The sequence below is a fragment of the Eretmochelys imbricata genome, chromosome 25 (genome assembly GCF_965152235.1).
Source record: "Eretmochelys imbricata isolate rEreImb1 chromosome 25, rEreImb1.hap1, whole genome shotgun sequence".
Taxonomy (NCBI): Eukaryota; Metazoa; Chordata; order Testudines; family Cheloniidae; genus Eretmochelys; species Eretmochelys imbricata.
This window is the reverse complement of record NC_135596.1, coordinates 7,038,600-7,063,859: the sequence shown is the minus strand read 5'-3', so window position 1 is coordinate 7,063,859 and position 25,260 is coordinate 7,038,600. Positions and strand designations below refer to the sequence as shown.

The following is a 25,260-nucleotide window of genomic DNA, read 5'->3' as shown; positions in this document are numbered from 1 at the left end:
AGTCTCACAGCCTGGGGTCATTCTATTCCTTCCTCCTTCACAGCTAAACAGCTGTGAAACTCTACTTGTTCTTTACAATATCCCAAAATTCTCCCCCTTCCTCTCCATCCTCACTGCAAAACTTCAGTCCATGCTCTTGATTAATTGTAATCTCCCTAATCACAATGCACCCCTCAAGTCTATCCATCAAGCCACAGTTAAAGCCATCTTTCTCACCGATTCCCTCCCACCATGACAGTGATCCTTGATCTCTTCACTGACTTCCAATTTCTTCCTAATCTTCAAGGCACTGTGTCTTATACAGAACTCAACTCTTGTTGCTTACTTCCTATACTTTGCCATTTTAACTCATCTTACTGCTCTCCAGGTCTCCTCCTAGAAAGAACTCCACATTTTTTCCTCACACCATCTTTTACATCTAGAACAGACTCCCTGACCATATAGCCTCACTGTCCTCCAAAACCCTCAGAACATCTGATTTTATTTTTCTACTTTGCTTTCTGGTTCTGGGAAAACAGAATTCTGCCCCCCATGTTCCTTATTCGTTAAGTTAAAGCACCGTCTTATTTTAAAATAATGCAGAGTTGTTTCTGGACCAGCAGTGTCTGTCCTTTTCCCTCATGCCACATGAGAGCTGAAACCCAGCCAATTGCAGTAAACGTAGACCAAGGCTTCAACTTAAGCAACATGCAAAAGAACGGACACACTGGCAATTGGTGGAGGCTGAAAGAGAACTGGCAGGTCCTCCCTTCCCTTCTGCAGTGTTATGTATGCAAGACAAAGACTTACTGTAGGAACAACCTCTCCTTAGTTATCAGAGGTTTAGCATCTTCAGTGTAAAGGTTCTTGTAACAAGCAACATAGTTGCCAACATGGTCCAAATTTTAACAGTGACATTTTATTGACTTGTGTTTTAGTGCTAGTGAAATACCGCATTTAAAAAGGCAATGGAGACTAAATTTCATTTGATACAGCATGCATCTACCACCTTTGCCCAGGCCCCAATGGACCTCATCATTATTCTGAAGGGACTATCCCTAAGAGCAAAATGGCCTCGCCATGGCACATTCAGTCCTCTGCTGGAATTGCCAACAAAGGGGATATTAGGCCATTGGTTATGTAGGAAAAAAAAATAAGACACCACCCCCACCCAATCCAGTTTCACAAAGGCCAAACAGGCCAAACAGGCCTACTGATTTTAGGGGACCTCAGGTGAAATGCTCCATATCCCATTACCAATCCAGTTCCAGCTGGCAATATTTTGCACTTCACTGTTTTGTATTAAAATATACCTTTCTTCCCCCAAAATTAAAGCTTTAGTATTTCAGTTTCCCTTGAATCTTTATATCACAGCAATGATATAAACCACCACCCAGATAGTAAACTGTGATCAACCCATTATTTACTCCTTTCATTCTCTATGCATCAGAAGGGGAACTCTTACCTAGCAGCTTCTGTAGTGCAGGTGGGGTAGGAGTCACCAACAGTTGGTTAGATGAATGCCGTTGCACTTTAGGAGGTAGTTGGTAATATGGACTATGAGGTGACTTGTATGCATCTAGAGGAGAAAGTAATACAGACCACATTTTAAGTAATGAAACATAGCAAATGAGGAAGATGCCCTTTGCCATCGGGGAATATGTTTTTTTACAGCACAGGACCCAGTAACTTGGCTAAGTGCCTCTCATGCAACAGATCAGCTTTCAAAATACACTCAGGATTCGTGTTCAACACATCAGTGAAGGCAAACTCAGCCAACCCCTCTGTTCTGCTGCCCCCCATTCTGGAGAAGTTTGGATTAACATTAACAGCCAGCTGTCTGAGCCTCAATCATCTCAGCTGGAAAGCAGGTGATACAATGTCACAATGCAATAGAAAACAGGGAGAGGAGGTATGCGAAACTGACAAGAAAGATTTAGAAGTCTGTGGGTCTCTGAATACAAAGAGCTCTGAGCATTCACTCTTAAGAGTAAAAACTTTCCTGGACACTAACTGAGACTCATACGGACGACGCTCTTCCACTGACAACTGCTGAGTTTCTCAGCTTACCCTGAGGAGAGGATGAGGGTGTCTGAGACACAGTTTGAGCATGCAGAAGCTCTAGTGCAGTTTGGTTCTTCTTGGTCTTGCGCTCTGTATTTGCAGTGTTCATTTTCTTGGGACGCCCTCGCTTCCGCCCTGCCATTTTCCTTCCTTTCTTACTCAGCTTTTTCTTGCGTGCTTTGGAGGGAGATGTCTTTTTAACTGCATTTGTCCCAACTTTTTCTTCTTCAGCACCAGAATCCTAGAGAAATGTTGAAGAGAAAAAGCTTTCTAATATTTAGCAATTTGCATTTGCAGAATATCAGTTAATCTTTACCACACCCTTTTGAAATAAGCAAGTATCAACCCCATTTTATAGGAAGGACATAGAGGCACGCAAAGATTAAGTAATTTGCCTAAGGCTACAAAGCGTTAGTGGTTAGATTTGGGATTGGAATTGTCCCTGGTACCCAGTATGCTATGATCAATACACTACGCTGCCTCTCCTCTAGATCTATCCATTGCAGGATTTCCCAAACTGATCCATACAAAACTTGCTGCTCTACAAGGAGCCTTATTACAAGCTACTAAACTGCACTGAAATAAAAGCTGAAGTCACATTCAAAACTTTCCCCCTATTACTTATCCATGTGAGCAATTGCTGCTTTTATAACAGGGAGGTAGCTTGTGCATTTATGGCTGGGAAAGTGTGGTCCACATACCAAACTATTAACATGTGGTATGGCCCTTGCAAATGTTTAGGAACCCCTACTCAAGAGTAAGGGCCTGTCAACACGGTGAAAGAGACCAGAAACTCTACTCTGGAATAAACTATTCCAGAAGAGCTCACAAACAACACTGATCATTCTGAAATAAAGTGTTTTTTATTGCTAACAGTGTATCCATGCAGGGAGCTCTTCTGGAATAGATTTTCAGGTCAAACTCCCTACGTAGACAAGCTTTTATGGTTGGTGCAGACCGCAAGCTCGAGCCATAATAAAGAGAGAACATGTTTTTTGTGTAAAATATTCAAGAGGGAGTTGACCTTGTTTTCTCGCACCTTCGTTGGAGTAGTTGTGTTGCTCTTGTTTTCTCTTTGCTGACGACGTCTAGCTGCCTCTTGTTCCTCCTAAAGGCAATTTAAACAATGGCATTAAAAAACATCCACAAATAAGCCCAAAAGATAGTTGCTATATTCTCCCTTTTGAAGTACAGACTCCAATCTTGCCAAGCTAGTTCCTCTGGGATAGGCACGGATAATGTAAGGACTAGTCAGAGTGATTAAGGAATGACAGAACATCTTTTCTTAGTAGGCAGGAAGACACTGACTTACCCTGTCCCAGACAATAGCAGGTGGGAAAAGGAAGGCAACCTAAATTAGCTTTAAAAGCTACACTATATTCCATGTTTCAGAGTAACAGCCGTGTTAGTCTGTATTCGCAAAAAGAAAAGGAGTACTTGTGGCACCTTAGAGACTAACCAATTTATTTGAGCATGAGCTTTCGTGAGCTACAGCTCACTTCATCAGATGCAGTTTCCACGGTATGCATCCGATGAAGTGAGCTGTAGCTCACAAAAGCTCATGCGCAAATAAATTGGTTAGTCTAAGGTGCCACAAGTACTCCTTTTCTTTTTACTATATTCCATGGCAGTCTCCTAAACAGCATCTATGCAGATAAGCAACCACAAGGGAGGGAGAGAGCCACACGTTTTCCACCCTAATGAGTAGGTCTTTGAACTTTTTTAAAAAGCCTGTTAAAATATCAATGACCTTATCTATAACCACCATTTCACGTATTGTTGCACCACTGCGCATCTTTAAGGGCCTTGCCATATAAAGTCATGAATCAACTCTTTGAAAGAGAGCCGAATTAAATCCTAACAAAGTCTGTAGATAAGACAATCCAGATGAAAAGCAGCTGAAAAAGCATGAGTCCTGCCTAGTCACTAAGGACATGCAACTCCACAAACACTTCCTTGTACTCTCCAGATGAGGTTTAATGTGTTGACAATTCTACCAACTATAATATCTTTACGAACTAAGTAAAAGTAAATCAGGGGATTATGGCAAACTCCAACTCTCTCATAGTAATTCAATATCTTCATTGCTAGCAGCCAGGAAACTGCCAAAAAATAGTTTATGTGATTAGTTCACAAATATTTGAAGACAAAATTTGGTGGGTTTTCTCCATGCTTAGTGTCAAAATCTCACTCTCTCAAATTTAAAATCAACAGTCCAAAACCCACAAATCTAACAGCTACCATTAAACCCAATCTCAAATGCCATTAAAGGTCAGGTTTGGAGGACAATGACTGAGCCCTAAAGCTTGACATGAAGAGGCTCCACAAATGCAAGATGTTTCCTAGATTGGTACAGAAAAGTCTAGCCCCATACGCCCTTTGTAATTTACATCTAAGCCATCATCTTTCACCACTATTTAATATGTCCCATTCAGTGAGACCGTCTCAGAAACCTCTGGAGTTTTGAATTCCATGCACTGCAGTAAAGCACAGTGATCAATGACATAGGTTACATTTCCAAGTGAATGGCAGGTCCAAAAGTAATAGCTGTGAGGGCCTTTCTTCAAAAACTCACTAACTGACAAGGCTCAGCATTGAGACAGGAGAATTAAGCCATCATTAAATTCTTAAAATCTGGCCTGTTAATGTCATTAACATTTAATAATCCTTTAAATACAATGCAAGTGGAAAACTGCAAGAACTCTAGGCTTCCCTGATACATTTTTAAGAATTATTGTTTTATTTGGATGCGCTGTCACAGCACTACTGCAGTCACGAGTTACTTCATTCCAACATGATTGTCTGCAGATATTGTTTCTTGATGAGCTTGAAACATATTTCCCCATCTGCTTCTGTTGTCTTTATAAAGCTAATGCTTAAAATGATCATACTGGATGTTTCATTACTCTGAAAAAGAAAAGGAGTACTTGTGGCACCTTAGAGACTAACAAATTTATTTGAGCATAAGCTTTCGTGAGCTACAGCATCTGATGAAGTGAGCTGAAGGTCATGACAGCTTATGCTCAAATAAATTTGTTAGTCTCTCAGGTGCCACAAGTACTCCTTTTCTTTTTGCGAACACAGACTAACACTGCTGCTCCTCTGAAACCTGTCATTACTCTGAATACATTATAAGAAATTTAAACACAACTTACCCTGAGTTTTGGATTTTTGAGACTAGAAAAATAGTTTTCAAGCTGAAAAGGGAAAGATAAGATAGTCATTATACATATCAGAATACACTGATGCGTAAAACGCTGATTTCTAACAGGAGTACAAAATTGCAGATGTTCTGACAATTTTCCCCTTTGATAAGCTACATCAAGAAGCTATTTCCATTTCATTCTTTCTGGAAAAAAGCAAGCATGTGGCGTATGGGACACAGTCCAAGCCACAACATGGTTTATCATCTTCAATGCAGCACATCCTTATTATAAAGCTTTGTGTTCTATATCTCTAGCCACCAGAAGGTTATTTTCAATAGGAGGCAACTCTATTCTAGTACTGAACGAAAGTAAAACATTTATCTCCATTCTAACATACACATCTACAACACAGGCAAACTAGAGCAGATTTACAAAACAAGGTTGTACAAGCAGGTTACAAAAATTCAGATCATGAAGGTGAAGTGTTTCTCCACAAAATAAGAGTTACATTTCTATGGGCTTTGTTTATGAAGCAAAAAAATAAAAATAAAGGTGAATGCACAGACGCATTTAAGATGCCTAGGCTAATGCTAGAGCAACTCAAAGTTTAATTCAGATTGAGAATTATTATAAAGTATCCTGATGCCCTAGCAGGAGATGCTTCACACATTTATTATACAGCACACTTTTAATTTTTTAAAAATTTCCTCTACAGTCTTTACTCAGAATGAAATAGCTATTATGTAGGAAAAACACCAGCAGAGTCAATGAATTATAATGCTAGAGGAATTTACATTTCTTCATATGTAAGTGTATTTTGACTCGTTTATTTACATACAGACAACCGCAGAGCTCCACAGAATTGCATCCTTTGAGAAGCCTGCTGCACGGAAGGAATCAAAGGTGAAGTGGAATTTGGATACGTGTATTCATGCTAAGAGACTACGGTGTGTGAATAAATTGTCCCCTGCCCCCAAGAACCATAATGCATGTCCCTAAACGCAAAAGGAAGATAGGGAAGAACCCTGAGAATTCCAGAGTATGAGACTAACACGGTGCTTCCAAGGGAAAAATGAAAGATTCACTGGCCTATGTTTATACTCACTATGGTGCGATCAATAGTATGCAGGTAGTAAGAAACTGGTTTCCCGGTCCATGAAACCGACCCTTTCAGTGGTGATAACTCCACAACTCTCATTATAGTGCCAATATCTGAAGGGAAAAAGGCCAGTTAGGAAATCAAGGTGAGCCCCATTTCCCACTCACATTTATCAAAAGTAAAAGTGGCCCAGCAGTTTCAGAACTGTGTTTTAACACAGCAACGGTAGCCTTAGCATACAGAATGCCTTCTACCCAGCCAAGCCAGTCCATGCAGGAACTCTGACCAGCTGCACGGTGGACTTAACCCCTCTACCCCCAACATTTCAAAGTGATCTACATGGAATACACACACAGAGCCCTAATGCCAAGTGAGTAAACCCTTTCCGAAAGAGGATATATTCGGTCATATTATATAGTGCTAATTAACTGCTCAAATAGACCTGGAAACACTGTGGTCTAATTTATATATTTTAAGTAATTCGGTACTTTTTCCACATATCACTATGAGTTTAGGTAAAAATCTGTGATATGCAAAATGCATATTTAGGGTACATATGACAAAGCCTTGCCTGGGATGATTTAGTTGGTGTTGGTCCTGCTTTGAGAAGGCAATTGGACTAGATGACCTCCTGAGGTCTCTTCCAACCCTAATATTCTATGATTCTGTGATTGTATTGTTTTTATTCTGCTTGCAGATACTCAGCCATTCCGGAGTAAAAGGAGCTACAGTGGGCTTTCAATCTAACAGTGAGCCCAACTATGCTTCCAAAATAACTTGTTCAAGGAACCCACTGACAATATCGCTACAACACTATGGACAGGGCCTTAATTTTGTTGGAAAGGGGTCACATATCCAGGATAAAGCTTTGACTGTAACCAAGGCCTTAAGCCTAGATACAGAATACTACTGGATCCTATCTACATAACAAATTGTAACCACCAAATGCCTGAGTGAATAGCATGACTGTGTAGGAGAGATTACAGATACTTATTTCTGCTGAAAGACGCTGATCCACCAGAGTCTGAATGTATATGAACATTATATGCAGACAAATATGAGGTTTAGGATACAGCCAGTATGATTTAACCAAACTAGTTTAACCAAACTTTTAAAAACAATTTTTGATCTGTCCCAAAGTCTCCCCTCTCACCATATCCCATTTTATTTTTTTCCCCCTCCAGAAGAGGAATTAAGAATGTCCCAAAGAAGTTGGATTACAAAGAGCTTTAAAATAAGGTAACATTATTGTTACCAATGCAGTTTTATTAACTAAGCATTTAACCAGACAGATTTTAAAAGCAAAGCAATAACCAGAGGCAGAGTGTGCCAGCTGTGTCTCATCAGGGCAAAAACTGGTGAATAAAAATGTTTATGGGAAATCTGGTGAGATGAATGCATGAAGGACCACAGAACAAGAGAATGCACTTTCCTGTTACGTCAGGGAAATGCAGATTTTGGTGCCATGAGCTCTAAGTAGACACTATTTCCCTAAAAGCTAAAAAAAATTTAAAAGCCATTAAGATTGGAATGAGGCCCAGGACTAGAACACTGCAGGCATATTTATTTGATATTGTATTTCCCATGTAAATTAGTAATTGGATGAGATTAGGTCCTGTAATTGAGTTTCCACACTTTCTCTCTGTACCCAATATTTGAAGGTCATTTCCTCTTAGGCCTTATCATCTGAATTCCTAGCAGTTTGTTTTTAGGGAAAGTAAACTCCTTTGCTGAGAGTTTGTGAGAGGGAGCCATTTTGGTCAGCATGAGACAGGTTGGATAGGATTAAGTGCTGATGACAAACTTTAGCTTTTAATATGCAAAGTCTCATCAATACTTAGAGAGCTGTGACATGTCTCTCTCTCTGATATTTGGAAGGCACCTGCCAACTTGGTGTTTAACTTTAACATACAACAGTAGCTGTCTACTGAGCTTTTCCCCTTTTGGAAAAAAAAAAAAGTCATATATTGAACACCATATAGTCACATTTAAGCAAAGAGAAAGGCCAATCTTACCACTCAAGTTTCGACTGTTTATTCTAAAGTTTAGAGGTGCAAAAGGCTTTGAGGACACGATTCTGCCACCTGGGAAAAAAGATGTAAGTGATCCAGTTACCACTACTCTTTGACAGAAACTCTTTGGAGAAAGTAGGGGCTATATATTGCTTTATATTTAGTGCCAGAATAGCAACCATGAACAGTTGCACTAACACCACTGAGTCACTTTAAAAAAGCTTGGGGTTTTTGTTTTTGGTAAAGATCCAGGCTATTCAAATAATAGTACCACTATGTAGCTCTTAGATAGGGCTTTTCATGTACACATCTCATAACATTCTAAAAGGTATAATTATCCCCATTTTATCGTTGGGGAAATATAGGCACAGACGCTGTGACCCAGGAACTTCTTACTGGCAAGGGGTAAGCAGGGGGTGCAGAGGGGTTAAAGGAATCTCCCGAGTGTGATATTTACATTCTAGCTTACCAAAAGAGTGTCTTCTGAGGTCTCACATAAAAGCTGATGTCACACTGATCAGCAACATCATTGCAAAACCCCAAGAATGCATATTATGCAAGAAGTCACATATATACACTGAAAATTATGTTCTTAAATTCTGTGTCTAGGGGCTAGTCATCACCTGAAAAACAGGTTATCCAATTGTGTGTTTAAATGTAAATTAAGTATTGTGTAGTTCTCAGTGGGTCTCCACCCAACAGTCTGAACTGAATGCTAATGAAGGAGAGAGAAGTAACTGGGGAGGAAAAAACATGGAGGACGGTGGTGTTTACGCATCAAAGGTTTGCTCCGGAATATTCAGGGGATAAAGATGACACCCTGGCACTCTTCACTGAGGAAGTAAATGGGCAACAAGTTTGCTTTGCGAAAAAGGGGTCTTCATCAGGTTTGGATAAAAACGAAGAGCACAGCAGGCAGATGGGGGGAGAAGAAGGGCGCAAAGGGTGTGATAGACTTCTTTAGACAGGAGGTTAACAGTTTAGTCTGTAGAAAACGTGTTATGATTTTGTTTTAAATGTAACCATTTGTTTCCAATATTCTTACTCACTATCACTTGAATCTCTGAACTTTGGGGGGAAAAAAAACATTCTTGTTTTCACTATAAATTTATCTAAATGCTGTGGTGTGAAGCAAAGTAGTGATCCTGAGCTGAATCTTACAACCCGTTTGGGAACAGTAAGCTTGGTAATTCAGTGAGCGCTCAGTGGAGAAGGGGCTGGACACTACAGGGAACGCTCACAGGGTTCAGGGGTTCCCATCATTAGCTTGTATAGAGGAAGTGACAGTGTGCAAGGCAGCACTTGTGTTGCCAGAGGCTGGTGGTTTCAAAGTGTTGATCCACCGCAGGCACACGCAAGACTGCTTCCCATTAAGGGCAGGTGGTGGTGAGGTGCCTCACAACCCAGGATACCAACAGGGAGCGTCACAGAGATGAAGTGCCTTGCTGAAGGTCCTAGGAACGTAGGACCACAAAGGATCTCCTGGGTTACCAAGTCCAGTCCCCAGCCACCACAGTTAGAGCTGGGAAGAGAACCCACGTCTCCTGATTCCCAGTCCAGTACCCTATCTACTGGTGCATGATGCCTCCATGTCTCATGCCTCTATTAAATTAAATACAAATTAAAACCCAGCTCTGAAGTAAAGCTAGAGAATCAAACATACTGCAACTCTTCTGACTTTGGTTGGTTTGTGTCACAGCTATAATGTTGTGGAATTTACTTATTTTATTTATGCCTAGGCTTGGCCTCAGAGGGAATAATCCTGCTTCCACAACTACTTAGAACTGTGATAGCCCACTCTATACATTTGCCTTACAATAGCAGTTAAACAACTATTTTTGTAATATGTGTCACAACCAAGTTAAATTGTCACGTGTCTGAAGGACTGAAGGGCAGGAATAAACTACCAAACTAAAAGTACTCCAGCCAAGTTAAAGACCATCATGACCTTGCTGGACATTTCCAACTGCTAGCTTTTACGGCCCAACTTCTCAGGAGGAAAAAACCCTGGGTATTTAAAGGTAACACTTTCCATGTTCAAATATTACCTACTTAATACTCCATACCCACGTGACATAGGTAAGTATAACGATCCCCATTTTAAACAAGAGAAACAGATGGACTGACTGACTGCTCAGTGGCACAGTACAACTGAACTCTAGAGATTCTAGCTTCCAGAGCCATGCCTAATCCATGAGACCACATGGCCTCTCAATAAACTACAATTCACCTAATGAATTTAGTACTAGTTGAACATGCTGAATTGATCTTGTGGTGTGTCTATACTAAAAATAAAACAAAAACAAAAACCCATACACCCCGGTTCAGTGAGTCTCTCAGCCTGCTTCAACTGACTGGGGCTTATACTACGGAGCTAAAAATAACCGAGTAGCCATTTGACCTCAGGCTGGAGCCTGGGCTCTGAGACCCAGTGAGCGGCATGGGTCTCGAAGCCCGGGACTCCAGCCAAAGCGGGAATGTCTACACTGCACTACACTACCTATTTTTAGCCCTGTAGCACAAGCCCCAGTCAGTTGACCCAGACTCAGATTTGCTGCCACAGGTCTCTTTTTGAAATGTAAACACACCCTTGGAGACCGAAACCTTATCACTGCCACAAGATATACAGCAAGAGCAGATTTCAGAGTAGCAGCCATGTTAGTCTGTATTCGCAAAAAGAAAAGGAGGACTTGAGGCACCCTAGAGACTAACCAATTTATCTGAGCATAAGCTTTCGTGAGCTACAGCTCACTTCATCGGATGCATAAAGTGGAAAGTACAGTGAGGAGACCTCCTTACCGTACTTTCCACTTTATGCATCCGATGAAGTGAGCTGTAGCTCACGAAAGCTTATGCTCAAATAAATTAGTTAGTCTCTAGGGTGCCTCAAGTACTCCTTTTCTTTTAGCAAGAGCAGAGGCAATGCAAATTGCCCCAGTCATCAGTGTCCTTAAGGCCGGACATGAAGGGCCACCAGTAGGAAGAGAAGGCAGTCCAGTCTCCAAGTCCATTTAGACTTTGGTCTATATACTCAGACGAGGTAGGATCTCCAATTAGTAGCCATTGTGGTCGCTGTCCATGTGTCCATAGCTGTTCACAAGGAACAGAATGGAACCCACCAACCTGGCTTCAGATGACTGTAAATATGTCATCACCACGAACAGAGTATCTGAACCATAGAGATTGATACAGAAGGATCAGTATCCTCATTAATAACCCCCTGAACCATCCAAACCCAAGCATACCACCACTGGTATAGTGCATAACAGCCAGAAGAAAATATGACCAAACAAAACGAAATGAGACCAATCACTTTGGACAATGAAATTGAGTAAAGTGTGAAAAGCAAGCTAGGATTAAAAGATTAATGGTTTAGAACTTTCAGTGTTAATCAAGGGAAGTGGTTTCTCCGTTTTTTCTAATCTGTGGGTAAATTCGTAGGACAAAGATCTATCACCACAATCCCTCACGATTTGGTTCTCAATGCGTTTTTCTATAGAGCACAACAAAGGGCTCTGCAGACTGTAGTTTCAGAAGCAATGATCTAAGGTGTTAGTGCAGGTTAGGAATTTTTAAATATAATCTTAGTGTTATTTTAAGTCCAGAACAAAGCTCTTTGAGCTTTAGATGTTGCTAAACTTGCATATAAATAGAGTATTTAAAGCTGAAAAACACATTCAGGATTAAATATTCAAAAAACATTATGAAAGGTGCTGCCATGGAAATGCCCTTCTGTCACAGAAACAATTTGCATACATATATAGTAGGAACATTTAAAACAACGCAATAGACCTTCTGGGATGTCTTATGATTCCAAAAGACAAACTGGAGGCTGGTTGCTAGAGTTAGCACATCAGGAACAGACAGCACGCTGCAGCAGCTAGTAAACCCTGAATCTACTACTGCACAGCAAAAAAAACCCAGCAGAATATTCAGCAGCTCCCATAGTGAACAGGAAACCAACGGAAAAGAGTTTAAGTTCGATGTGTTACCTTCCTTCATGTTTGCAAATCGCTCCTTCAGTTGGTGATCCACCTCAGGACCAAAGGCAAAATTATTCACAAAAATAACACTGCAAGATAATGGTCTAGTTATTAAATAGGAACAGACAAATGGCATCTTAATTTTATATACACTGCTACTTCTATGCAATCAGCTATATTCTATGAATGATATGCATGGTTCTGAAACAAGAGAATGCTATATATCCTGAGGGCGTATAGCTATTTTACTCAAGAAACCAAAAATTTCTACTTGCAAGCTACACAAAGTAATAAGCTATAAATAGTCAGTATTCACAGTTCTTCTTTGCTGAAATGTTGCATATGAAAAAGTATCATATTAGGACACTTCCATTCATCAGATCAGCAGCTTCTGCACCATGAATTCATAAGTTAAGAACTACACTGGCAAGTTTCACTATCATAATATTAAAAGTATGTTCATCATGCCTCCATAATGTCTGGTGGGCCTTTTACAGTGTATATGAACATAGCTACCGCTAACATGTTCATGACACTTGTTAAATCACACTTAAGGAATGGTGACAGCCCATCTTGACCGACAGCTGTTGAATCCAATTATACTTTTGGTAATTTGAAGAAGTATTTACAAGTAATAATTTATTTACAAAGTACCCCCACCCCCACAAATGATGGTGAAATTCGACAGGTCTTTTCACAAGGTTAACAGTCAGGCATTCAGTTGAGAATCGTGTTCTCTTAGCTCTTTCCCAACAAGCCTTGCTGTCTCTAAGGCTGTCTTTGGCTCTATCCTACACTGGAAACATTTATGGTTTTCGTGGTTGAGCGATTAAATCTAGCAAGGGGTTCACCACCCCCCAAAAATATTTAAGCCTTGAAAAGAGAAATTGAACAAGTTGCAAGACAATATGGCCATGTGAAGATGAAAAGTGTCATGAAGTGAAAAAAAAAACGTAAGAAACAGGACACATTACAAATGGAGAATACACGTTACACTGGGTATAATTTTGAAAGCATTTAACTTTGGGTCAGATATGGTGTTTCCAAATGTCTTCTATTCCCACTGGCTTCCGTGGGAAATAAGGATGCTTGACACCTCTCAGAAGATATTCAGCACTTTGCAGGATCAAGCTCTTCAGGACTTTTTTCAGCCAATGCCATCTATTTTATAAGAATTTATTTCTTTGCAAGTGATACTAACTTAGATTCTTCTTTCCCCTTCTGGTGCCTCCATACAACACACATACTTAAAGGGCACTAGGTTTAAGAGACGTAGCCAAAACTATTTAAAAACCACAATTTAAAAAAAAAAAATTATGTGCCAATAAAAAAAATATCTTTTTTTCTGCCCACCCCTGCTCTTACAAAGATGGGAAACTTGTCTGGCAAGCAAGGCCAGTATGGGCTCCTTTCATCCTGCTTCTCACCACTATGCCAAAAAAAACCTACTGAACACAGCCACATGTATTAAAGTCACTAGAGAATTTTAAGGGGAGAAAGGGAAAAGAAATCAAGTCCACTGAAATCTTTTTAAAATGTTCATTCTGATGGAGTATTTACTATGAACATTGGAGACCAAAATAACTTGGCTTTCTCCTTATTTGGTTTATTGCCTTTTCAGTGCAGACTGCTAAACCACAAGTGCAGACAGTATGAATAATAAATGCCACACATCTTGCTTAAGCATCAGCGGTTGTGAGAGCACAAATATGAACAATTGTATGCGTTCAAAAGTGAACATGCATTTTTAAGAGTTTGAACCTTTGGAACTCCTATTATCTACTTTGTTAGAAGCACAATTTAGATTAGGTAACTGATGCTGTTGGATCGGGGATGGCGTCATAAAACCCTTTAGCCAAATGAACTAGCTAGGAGTGCTCTTAAAAATCCAAGTGGCTACTATCATCATGAAGGCCATCACCTAGGATGCTCACACTGCTTACAACAGAAAATGAAGGAGGAAATTTCACTATTAGGTAATTGACTTGGGCCAAAATATCAAATGATCAATCAAAGCATTCTTTAAAATAGCAGATGTTGACTAATTTGCAGTCACAAAAACTCAAATGACTAAGGCTTGAGGATGAAAAACTAATTTTTTGCTTTAAGAACTTTTGTGGGAAGGAGAAGATGGTTGTGGGCTGGTAGGAAGACAATCAACTGCATACTATTCAAAGTAACAAAGAATAGCCATCATTTACTGCCACAGATCTACCAGTGTCTCCATGTGCAATAGGAGACAACCTATAGCAGAGGTTTGCTCGAGGCTAGGCCTGATCTGGACTCAAGCCCAAGAGGGTCGAATCAATTTCCAACCTAAGCCTGAGTCAGTGCAGCTGCTGCCTCCTCCCCCAGGGATGGCTCTCCTCCTGCTGTCCTTGGAGTCAGTGGGTGCATGAGCCAGTGGCTGCATGCCCCGCTCTTGCCAACAGCTGCCCCCATTGCTTTGCTTGTGCTGCAAAAGTGAGAGGTGCTGTGACTCCTCTGCGCACTCACTCCATTGCAGCATGTGTGCTGCTAAGCATGCGTGCTTCTGCCAGCAGAAGCAGGATATGTAGCCACCACTGCACCACCCCACAGGCCGGAGAAGGAGAGCCAACTCCACTCGAGCCAACACTGGTAGTCAGGTTCTGTCGGGTTGCAGGGCTCTAATCTACAGCCTATATTAAAAATTGTTCCAAAGAAATGGAAGAGAGCTGGAAAGGGTATAGAGGGATGTGTGTGTAAAGACGCAAACAACTAATAAAGCAAAACCACACCACACTGCAGGTCTGGGACAAGTCTGCCCACAAATTAAAAGGCAGCCCAAGAAGTCTAACTGGGGTACATAACGCAAAAATCAGCCTGGCAGATGCCTTTCCTGGAGTGTGCTCTTAAATATGGTCTTGGAAACCGTCCATAACTTGCCACAGCCCTGAAGAGTTTCAATAAGCCTTTTTGTCAACTGTTTTCCATCTCTCCAAGAAAGGGGGTGGTCTAGGAGCACATCTGCCGTTAACCATTTTTTCTTGTCTATCCATCATGGTACATGATTAATATCTACTAACAAGGCTCTATGAATATGAAACCATTCACAAAAATTTAGGAGTGTTTTGAACCATGACATTTCCCTCTTCAGCAGCAGTATGCCACAGGTTGGGGTTGTTTTTTTTTTTTTAATAAAAGAGTCCATCTCTAAATACAGATCTTCAGTTTGGGTGAATATTCAACTATCCAAGAGGATCAATGCAACAGAATAGCCGATTTCAATTAGCTCAGCCTTACTATCAAGGTAAGCAGCTATCCCAGCCACATGAAGTACCAGCCACTCAAGCTGGTGCTTACACAGGAGTCACCGATAGACTAAAGGAAATGCAAACACAAAAGGGGTCTACTCTAGCTGTGCAAGAGGAATTTATGCTGTGAACTCCCATTAATTCTTCTGGGAATGCATGAAAACCCATTCCTCCAGTCAGATATCAGGCTCCCCATACTGCTAGCATGGAAGCTCACATATAGGCTTTCAATATTAGCTATGGAAATTCTGTATTACAAGTTGGCCATTCTCCCAATTTCCATTATGATACACTGACAAATATTACACATTAATAAAGCCACAATCAACTGTTCTACCGTACCTTGTGTTTGCAATTCTTTCTTTCCATTCTTCGGAGAGGAAGTCACCTCTTTCCAGCTATAAAAATAGACAAAAATGTGAATGTCTCTTTCAGCTTTGTAAACGGCAAGGCTAACATACTAGACTCAGTGATGCTGGTTATGAATAGGGCCACTTGAAATCTTCAGGAAATGCCTCAGGGAGAAAACTACCCCACATCCCGTCAAACAACTCCATTCACTCCCCAAGACAAGGAGTCTTGCCCACTCCCTATATCCAGATGTCCTTTTACCCTCAAGGAGGAGCTAATCATTTACTGCCCACCATCCAAATATTGCAACACCACACAAGATTTTATTGACTCATCACTGCAGTACCCAAGTTCATCACATACACTAAATGAATGCATCTTCTCAAACCCCCTGTGTGTGGTGAGAGGTGGGGGGAGGGGAGGGGAACTATTCCCATTTTACAGATGGGGAACTGAAGCATGAAGATTTAGGCCAAAATCTGCAAACGTGTCCACTAGGTTAGGTTTCCTCAACGGCTGGGTGCTCACCTTGACACCCCCAGGACCTGATTTTTCAGGGATGTTAAGCATCTTCAGCAACCATTGACTTTCACTGCAGTAAACATAGAGCGTCTTCACCAAAGGCACTACAGTGGCGTAGTTATGCCAATGTAGCACTTCGAGTGTAGACGTGTCCTAAGTTACCTTGATATTTGAAGTGTTCTCTAAAAATTACTAATTTGCCGTATTCTCTGTAATTACAACATGCAATATTGTAAATACTGAATTAGCTGCACTTGGTTAATGAAGAAAAGTATTTCCATGGTGCTGGTTATGACAGATGTCTAGTATGCTCATATACCTGGGTTAAACATGAAAATGTTTTTCCCGTCCACCCAGCCAAGAAGTAGCCATATTATAATTCACGTGGACCACACAACCATGTTCATACATGGTTATTTTTCTACAGTAGAAGCTAATGCACATTTAGCCAGTGCTTGGCTAAAATCTGCACCAGAAATGGGAAACTGGTATTAAAAGGGGTAGACATTTTGGCCTCATCTACACTACAAAAAAGCTACGTTTAAACACTGCTGTGCCCAACTGTGTTATAAAACAGGGGTTCTCAACCGTTTTCTTTCTGAGCTCCCCTCCCCCGCCATGCTATAAAAACTCCACAGGCCCACCTGTGTCACAACAACTGGTTTTCTGCATATAAAAGCCAGGGCCGGCATTAGGGGATAGTAAGCAGGGCAATTGCCTGGGGCCCCGTGCCATAGGGGCCCCGTAAAGCTACATTGCTCAGGCTTCGGCGTCAGCCTCGGGTGGCAGGGCTCAGGGCCCGGGCTTCAACCCCATGCAGCACGGCTTCAGCTTTCTGCCCTGAGACCCAGTGAGTCTAATGTTGGCCCTGCTTGGTGGCCCCCCTGAAACCTGCTCGCAGCCCCCCAGGAGGCCTCGGACCTCTGGTTGAGAACCACTGTTATAAAACAGTTTCTTATCTCCAGTTACCAGATAACTGGTACATTTCTCAATATGGAAGCAAAGAAGAGGACCCTGCACCAGCGACCCACCACCACTTAATTAAAAGCAGTGTGGAAATTATGTGATGCGTAAGAACATAAGAACAGCCATACTGAGTCAAACCAAAAGTCCATCTAACCCAGTGTCCTGTCTTCCGACAGTGACCAATGCCAGGTGCGCCAGAAAGAATGAACAGAACAGGTAATCATCAAGTGATCCATCTCCTGTTGCCTATTCCCAGCTTCTGGCAAACAGAGGCTAGGGACACCATCCCTGCCCATCCTGCCTAATAGCCATTGATGGACCTATCCTCCAGGAACTTACCTAGCTCTTTTTTGAACCCTGTTACAGTCTTGGCCTTCACAACAACCTCTGGCAAGCAGTTCCACAGGTTGACTGTGTGTTGTGTGAAAAAATACTTCCTTTTGTTGTTTTAAATCTGCTGCCTATTAATTTGGTGACCCCTAGTTCATGTGTTTTGAGAAGGAATAAATAACATTTCCTTATTTACTTTCTCCACACCAGTCATGATTTTATAGACCTCGATCATATCCTCCCTTAGTTGTCTCAACCTTTTACGGGCTTATATCCCTACTGTAGCAGTATCCCTTCAGCCAATGAAGCGGGAGAACTGCCTGCTGCGAAGTTTGATAGTATAAGAGGGGCTTTTTATTTATTATTTTGGGAAGTGAAGAGAGCTAACCACCCATCATCCCTCAGGTCATAGTTCCATAGTAGTGTTACTGACCTTCACCAGCCCCAAGGGAGAACGCAAGCAGCCCCAAAGTGGAGATCTCAATTTGAGATCTCTCAACAGTGCCAAAACAAGTGGCACAAACAAAAATCCCCAAAATTTCATTTGGGACAAGAACTAGTAAGGAAGTGTGAGCTCTTCCCTGGTAATTAAACAGCTACACAGCCAGCTTCTAATGGGATATTGCATTGCTTAAGTACAGAATGCTGTATGGTCGAGGTCACACAGGAAAACCACAGCCTGTCAGTGTGAGATGACAACAGCAGCAGTAGGGATGCACTCAGTCTCTTCCAATCAGTGTACCCACCCCCACAGTGCTCTCTCTCACATATAGCAATTTAATCTCCTTAGTGAATAATGAATGGAAAGGACCATCTGTAATGCAGATATTTTCATCTGATTAGACAACGCAGGGGACCTGCTTTATCTAAACGGATAATTAGCTCACTGAAATCCACTTCAGAGAGCAGCCAGCCCCCATTGTTTCTAAATTTAGAAGCAGAGGCAGGTTTTCCCTCCCCTTTTCAGACAGCTAGGTTTGCTCTTCAGAGACTGCAGGAATATGCTCACAGTAGCTGATATCTGCAACTCAGAGCAAACTGGCAGGTCACACCCATAGGAAGCAACAAGAGACACACTACTGCAGGTCTATATTCATTATAATGGATAACAACAGCTGCTTCTGAAGGCCAAGTCCCCTTTCCCAGAGCTTTGGGCTCCAAAATATAACAGCAGCTAATATTCTCTCCCCAGACTTGCATTGGAAGGCTCTGCGGTAAAGCTCTGACTGCACAATGCCATAAATACACAAAGTCTCATTCTAGCAGACTCAGGGCAAAGTGCTTGGCTCACAAAAACAGTTAACTCTGCCTGGAAAAGTACACATGGTTATTTTTAAGCCCCTGTTCATTGCAAAAATAACTAGAGGCAATAATCCAAACCTCTGAAACGTGGCATCATGTCAAAGCCACAGGGGACGTTTGGAGGGCTTTTCAAATACCAAAACATCGAGTTTCCCGCTGAAATAGGGCATTCAAAAATATTTAGGACAAATACACATCCTGCCCACACCCTGACTGCAGAGAACTCACTGTTAAACAACCGAAGCTTTTAAGCACAGACAATGACAGTTATGTGCCTACAAAATACATCAGTGCAAGTGATATCAAGGAAGCTTGAGATACTGATTAGTGCTTTACAAAACTCACTGTTTTTGTTCTGAAGCGAGACTTTTGTGAAAAAGGCAACACATGGCATCCAGGACACACCCAAGCCTACCAGAAAAGCTAGGTGAAGCCTGCAGGCTACAAGAGAGGGGGAGAAAAGACACTGCTGTAGGGACTACACATATCCACCATTAATGCACCCAAGCTCATTTGTGGGGTTGGGACGGGGTAAGTAAATACCTAGGCGAGTGAGATTTCCTTCTATGATACAGTCTGCTTGAGTGAGAGGGATAAATCAAGTGCACAACTCCAAGCAGCCATCAGACCTATCTACAGTCTCAGTAAAATTTGGAAAGTTAGACTCATACATATATTATAATACGTACTGCGGCCACAAGTGCAGGGGACTGGACTAGATGACCTCTCAAGGTCCCTTCCAGTCCTACGATTCTCTTATCTGGATTCCCTGTTCTCCATTCCCAGCCCTCGTACCTCCCATATCAAAGTGTTGGGAAGGCTGGATAAAGAACGCTATGATCCAATCCACTCTTGATTTTAAAAAGCCAAAGCCAGACAAACAAGGTTTTGCAAAATACCAGTGAACCCTAGTTTTACCCTCATCTTTAACCAAATTTACACCCGTGTTCACACTGGATTTAAAAGTTCATTAAGGCAACTCTGAAGCAGACCACTTGCTGTATGAATGCCCCAAGACACCACTACAGTCCAGCAGGGATTTGGGGACTACAAATGGCTACAGTAGGACTCCATGGAAACTTGTATAACTCCACTGGGGGTGGGGGCAGGAAAGATTACACGCTGTATAACACTGACCTACACCCCCGCCATACCTTAAGAGTCTACATGTTTTCCTTCACTTTACGCCAAGGCTCAGGCATTGGAAACAGTTTTCCCCTATGGCTAGAGCAAGCTCTTTCTGGCAGCAGGGGAAGAGCAAGGGAATTGCTCTGTCATCAATCCAGACCAAACCAGAAATAGCTCAACCTTTCACCATACTGAAAATTAGATGTGTGAATTTGGCAAAGTACCATATGTCTGTGTTAACTGCAATACTGAGTTTTTAAGCTTTAATTTGATAACTGAACATGTGCTGAAATTCCCCAAGAAAGACCATGTAATTATCCAGTTCTAATCACCTAAGAAAAAGGCCAATTTCCTTGGGACAACAGTTACCCTGAAAAAAAGTTTGAAACTAACCTTGCAAACTTTCAAGGAACTAGTTCCATGGAAACAGATACTAGAAAATATTCTTTTACAGTAAAAAACAAAGAAAGAATTAATAGATAATGAATGGGGTTTAGATTTGTGGTGGAACACTCTTGTCCAAAAGACTCAAGTGACCCACAGCGGGATATGGTGTCCTAAGCAACAATGTGAAGGCACTAATAGCCACAGATGGTGGGTTTTTTCCAAGTGGTTTATGTTTTCACAGAAAGGAGAGAAAAGAGCAACCTCTCTCCTCCAATTTCTCCAGTCTTCTGCTCTCTCCTGCCCAAAATAGGAACTCTGACCTTTAAGTTTCAGTGATAACCCATTATTAGCAGCTGTAGCTCAGCAAGTGCCTTGAACTCCAAAATGCCTCAAGATGTTTTACACCAGCTGGAGAAGTTTACAATGCAATTATGGACTGAAAAGTGACAATGTTAAAATGGCATCTGCTTACTCAACAGATCTGCCTGTGTGTGTATTCTGACTGTGCAAATTCTGTATGCGGACTCTTCTCACTAAAATATATCTTATTCCTTTTTATTCTTGTTAGCACTGGAGACCAAATGCAATGGGAATGCAGAAGAGCAACCTAGATATTTTATTTACTTGTTTGTTTAGGTCTGTGAATCAACAGAATTCTTAACTGAGTTCTGATTTCAGAATCCATTGCTGGTGATGATGCTTCATCCAGGAGAGAGAACAATTCAGTTCTCAAATTCCAGGCCACCTTTGAGGGACTGGACTAGGGAAGACCCATCACCTGACTTGTAAATTGAGCACACTAGATATGGAGTCAACGTGAACCCCAAGATGTTATTCTGTCAGTCATTTTTCAGAGTACAAACACAGAGCCAGTTGTACTAAAGTCAAACTATGGATACCTAGCTGTGAGCAAAAAAAATTCATGCTGGAGGAACAGTAGGATTTACTGCTGTCTCATGTCTCTCACAGTTTTGACTTTTGGAGCAAGGCAGCAACAATAAGCATAAACTTAATACCACTGTCCAAATAATTTATTCAAAGCAGCGGCTAGGATCGGAGACTTGTTCCCACGAATTTCTGCCAATCTTCCCGTCCTCCTCCCCCCCAACTCTGTAGTCTTCTGAAAATATTTAACTTTATAATTTTTAATCCAGTTGCATGGAATTTACACAGTTAAAATCTAGTTGGTCACAAACCACTCCAGTCCTTAGTCATACTGACGATTGTCACCGACTGGGCTCTCAAGAGCCCCCTGAAAACATCTAGAGCGCTCCTTCTCTGAGATAATGGGTGGTGGTAACCAAGCCATTTTACAAGCAGCAAAAGAGGACTCTCAAGTGCGGCTGCATTGTCTATCACCACTACATTCCATACACTCAGATGAAGCTTTTCAGCCTTGTGCCTTCCAAAGCATTCTAGTCGCGGTGGTAACAGCCTCTATTACTACAGAGGTAATAGATGGAATTACTGTCTTACTGCCAAAGACAAGATGGCTTCTCAGCACGTTGCCATGTGGGAGAACTAAATATAGAAGGATTTGGGACTCATTTCCGTTACCCAATGTCCATACCACAAGCATTAAGGAAAGAGTCCATTACAATCCACCAGGAAGTACATATCCTTCGCTAAGATATGTTGACTTGGGGGAAAACTGTTCGTTATCTGATTCTGGTCAGGGCTAGAGATACACGTACATATACTGCCAGCAGATTAGTGATGAAAAAGAGGTGTTAGAAGCCAAAAAAAAGAGCGAGTAAAATCTGCCATGTATATGATAAGGAGGTGATGAGAAAATTTGCAAACCTAGTTGACCTAATGTTAGAATCCTAAATTCATACAGAACAGTGGTTTTCAAACTATTTGTATTGGCGACTCCTTTGACACAGCAAGCCTCTGAGTGTGACCCCACTTAAAAATTAAAAATGAAGGGGACGTAATCTCATTTAATGGGGGCTCGGGGATGCCAGCCTCACGGAGCTGGCCGCTCGAGACCCCCATGTAACCTCTTGTGATCTTCTGAGGGGTCACAACCCCCCAGTCTGAGAACCCCAATATAGAAGGTGACCTGATTTTTAGTGGTGCCATGAACCCCAGCTTGTCACTGACTTCAATGGGAGCTCAGCTGTTCAATAGCGTTGAAAAAGCAAGACACTTATTTGGGAGCCTAACTTTAAGCATGTAAGTTTGCAAATTTTGGCCTCAGTCCTTACCATTGGAGGAAAGGTTATAAAAGCCAAAGACCTGAACAAAAATAAGCAGTCTTGTTTCCATTATAGTGTCAGATTCTGCTACATGTAATATACAATGTGGCAATACTCACAGCCTAAAGCAATCAATACATATTCAGTATTTCAGTCTAGGTTCTGTCCCTATTCTTTAAATTACATGGATCATAAGTGAAATATCTTCAGTAAAGATTTCTTTCTTATAATGCCAGCTGGGTAGCACCCTGGAAGGCTGCCATATGGCCATTTCCTGGGAAGGAAGGCCTGCATACAGTTTCACAGCAGGAAAGAGTTTGCAGCCTTGACATTAATCCAACTGCAAACTACTCCTATCATGAAATCAGCATATATCTAATGGAACAGTGCCACACACTATATGTCAGTTTCAGTAAGGGGATATTTTGAGACAGGCAACATTGTCACCTTAATCCAGCAGATGGCCTACTTCTCAAGGAGAAGTAAGAGAGCCCTTACATTCAAGGCTGGTCACTGGACATGAGAGTATTATGAGACTTGAGTTCTCTGTAAATGAAAAATTAACCTTCATGCCAAACCCTGACTACCAACAAGAGGCCATTTGATAATATTGGGAAATTCAAAGGCAAGTAGATCAGACTGGTCCAGTAGCTTAGCCGTAGAGCTCTGTGCAAATCACATGAGAGACCAGGATCTGTTTGTGTCAACTGCTCTCAGGCTAGGTGTGCCGCAGTGGTAGCTAGCTGAAACCTCAGAGAAGGGAAGATTCCCTTGAATCACCCAATGGCAATTCCTCCAAATGATTAGGGAACAACACTGACCCAACTCAACCCTCCTTGACTAGAAGCATGGCAGCTATGAGATCTGAAACTTTTTTTTTTTTTTTTTTTTTTTTTAAGAGAAGATTGGGATAAAGATACACAAACAAGCAGGGCTATTCTCAGGGTTCTGAGAAAGCCACTAGAGAACAAGATTACATGAATTTCTCACAGGTAAGTGGCTAATCAGGGAGCAATTTTCTTAATGATGTTTGAATGTGGGAGCAGAAAACAGCCTGAGTAACGAGAGTTTATAAGAAAGGGGCTTCCAAGAATTTCTGCAAGCCTCAATAACATTCCCAACAACACACACCAAATGTCAAGTGAGTCAAGAGGAGGGCTCTGGGAGGTTGTCTTTCAGAAAGCATCACTCAGCAGCAGCAAGATAAAGGCCAGGAAGCTGCTTCTTAGCTGGGGAAGGGGAGGACGGGGACCTGTAAATTCTGAACATCAGTAATAAGTGGAGCACAAAGATTTTCAGCTGAGTTTCACTCACTGTGTATTCTGCATGTTTTTTCCCATACCATTTCATCCACTTTCTGAACTCTCTGTCCATCGTCTAGAAGAGGGAGGAAAAACAAAACCACCCATTAGGACATCTCGCAATACCAGTTATATGATAGTGAGAGAAGAGGCAACTCTGACAATGCTCATGGACCTATAAGAGTTCTTTGCCATTAACACTTGAATGGGACTGCTGGAAAATCCTAGACACACATACTGAAGGTCTACCCTTCTAGTTCCCCTGGGGAAACTCCTTCACTTCACTGGGGCCAAGGTATCAAGGCTGACTTATTCTGTTCTCCCCTCTCCAGGGAAGCCTTAAAGACACTTTGAGTTGACACTGCTCAGTAGTCTGCCAAGGATGGTGCTACATAATTCCAGAGCAAGCAGAAGGCAGTGAACATAGTCCTACCGGAGCCCAGCTAGCGAAGGGGCGTAAAGACAGGTCTGCTTGGGCGAACGAGAAAGCAGTAGTAGGCAAGCTTCTTTCAGTTACGATTGCCGTTGCCTTGCAACACACTGCCAGCAGCTGGGGGGGAAGGGAGGGTGCTTCGATCTATGACTAAAGAGACTAAGGTTACACAGGATGGCAGGCAGCTGTGGTTCAAACCCAGCTAGTTGGCAGTGGGTTTCCATTGCCAGACGCAGGAGAAAGGAGCTTCAGACCTTCACATCCAGACAGCAGTGCTGCTTCTAATTTGCCACAGACTATTTTTCTGAAAGCTTACCCCTTCCCATAAACTGGGGGTTTGGAAGACCTGGTGTTTCTGCACTGTGGCAGTGAGGGTCAGTTATGCCTACTCACCCCATTTAAAACTAAAACGGACGTACACTGGGAAGAGCGAGAAAGAGTCACAATTTAAGACCTACTGAAACTGCAAAATTGGGTCCACATATTCAGGGCTCAGATTGGGAGGAAAGAAATGGTATTCAAGTTTCATCCACCATCCCAAGCTCCACTTACAGTCTCAGATCAGCTGGAGGTTTCTGATGTTATGTCAGCTGTGAAACATTTTGTGCTGACATTTGTATTCCCATTAGGCTTCAGAGTTAACACACCCAATTAACAACAAGACAGTTCACACCACTCAGAAATATTGTTTCAATCTCCAGAGTCAAAAGACAGTGAAACATCAGTTCACATTTCAGAAGATTTTTTTCAAAACCACAGACTAGAAACTTAGGGTTTTTTC

At 41.7% G+C, this 25,260-nt stretch overlaps 2 protein-coding genes across 5 annotated transcripts in view; one reads left to right on the top strand and one right to left on the bottom strand.

Annotated features, from left to right (window-relative positions):
- Positions 1 to 25,260, bottom strand: part of DOT1L (DOT1 like histone lysine methyltransferase) — a 104,259-nt gene that overhangs the window by 33,452 nt on the left and 45,547 nt on the right. For 3 of the 4 annotated variants that reach the window (XM_077841872.1, XM_077841875.1, XM_077841874.1), the window contains exons 7-15: positions 24,060 to 24,122; positions 15,901 to 15,956; positions 12,293 to 12,372; positions 8,304 to 8,372; positions 6,295 to 6,401; positions 5,199 to 5,240; positions 3,068 to 3,151; positions 2,050 to 2,284; positions 1,445 to 1,558 (exon numbers count right to left, since the gene is read on the bottom strand). In XM_077841872.1, the coding sequence (XP_077697998.1) occupies positions 1,445 to 1,558; positions 2,050 to 2,284; positions 3,068 to 3,151; positions 5,199 to 5,240; positions 6,295 to 6,401; positions 8,304 to 8,372; positions 12,293 to 12,372; positions 15,901 to 15,956; positions 24,060 to 24,122 (850 nt within the window). The remainder of the gene's footprint in view (positions 1 to 1,444; positions 1,559 to 2,049; positions 2,285 to 3,067; positions 3,152 to 5,198; positions 5,241 to 6,294; positions 6,402 to 8,303; positions 8,373 to 12,292; positions 12,373 to 15,900; positions 15,957 to 24,059; positions 24,123 to 25,260) is intronic. The other variant, XM_077841873.1, reaches the window with a different exon arrangement.
- The window catches only part of PLEKHJ1 (pleckstrin homology domain containing J1), a 95,823-nt gene that overhangs the window by 46,171 nt on the left and 24,392 nt on the right, over positions 1 to 25,260 (top strand). The window contains exons 6-7 of the transcript XR_013348729.1: positions 6,030 to 6,092; positions 7,473 to 7,527. The gene's annotated coding sequence lies outside the window, so the exon portion shown is untranslated. The remainder of the gene's footprint in view (positions 1 to 6,029; positions 6,093 to 7,472; positions 7,528 to 25,260) is intronic.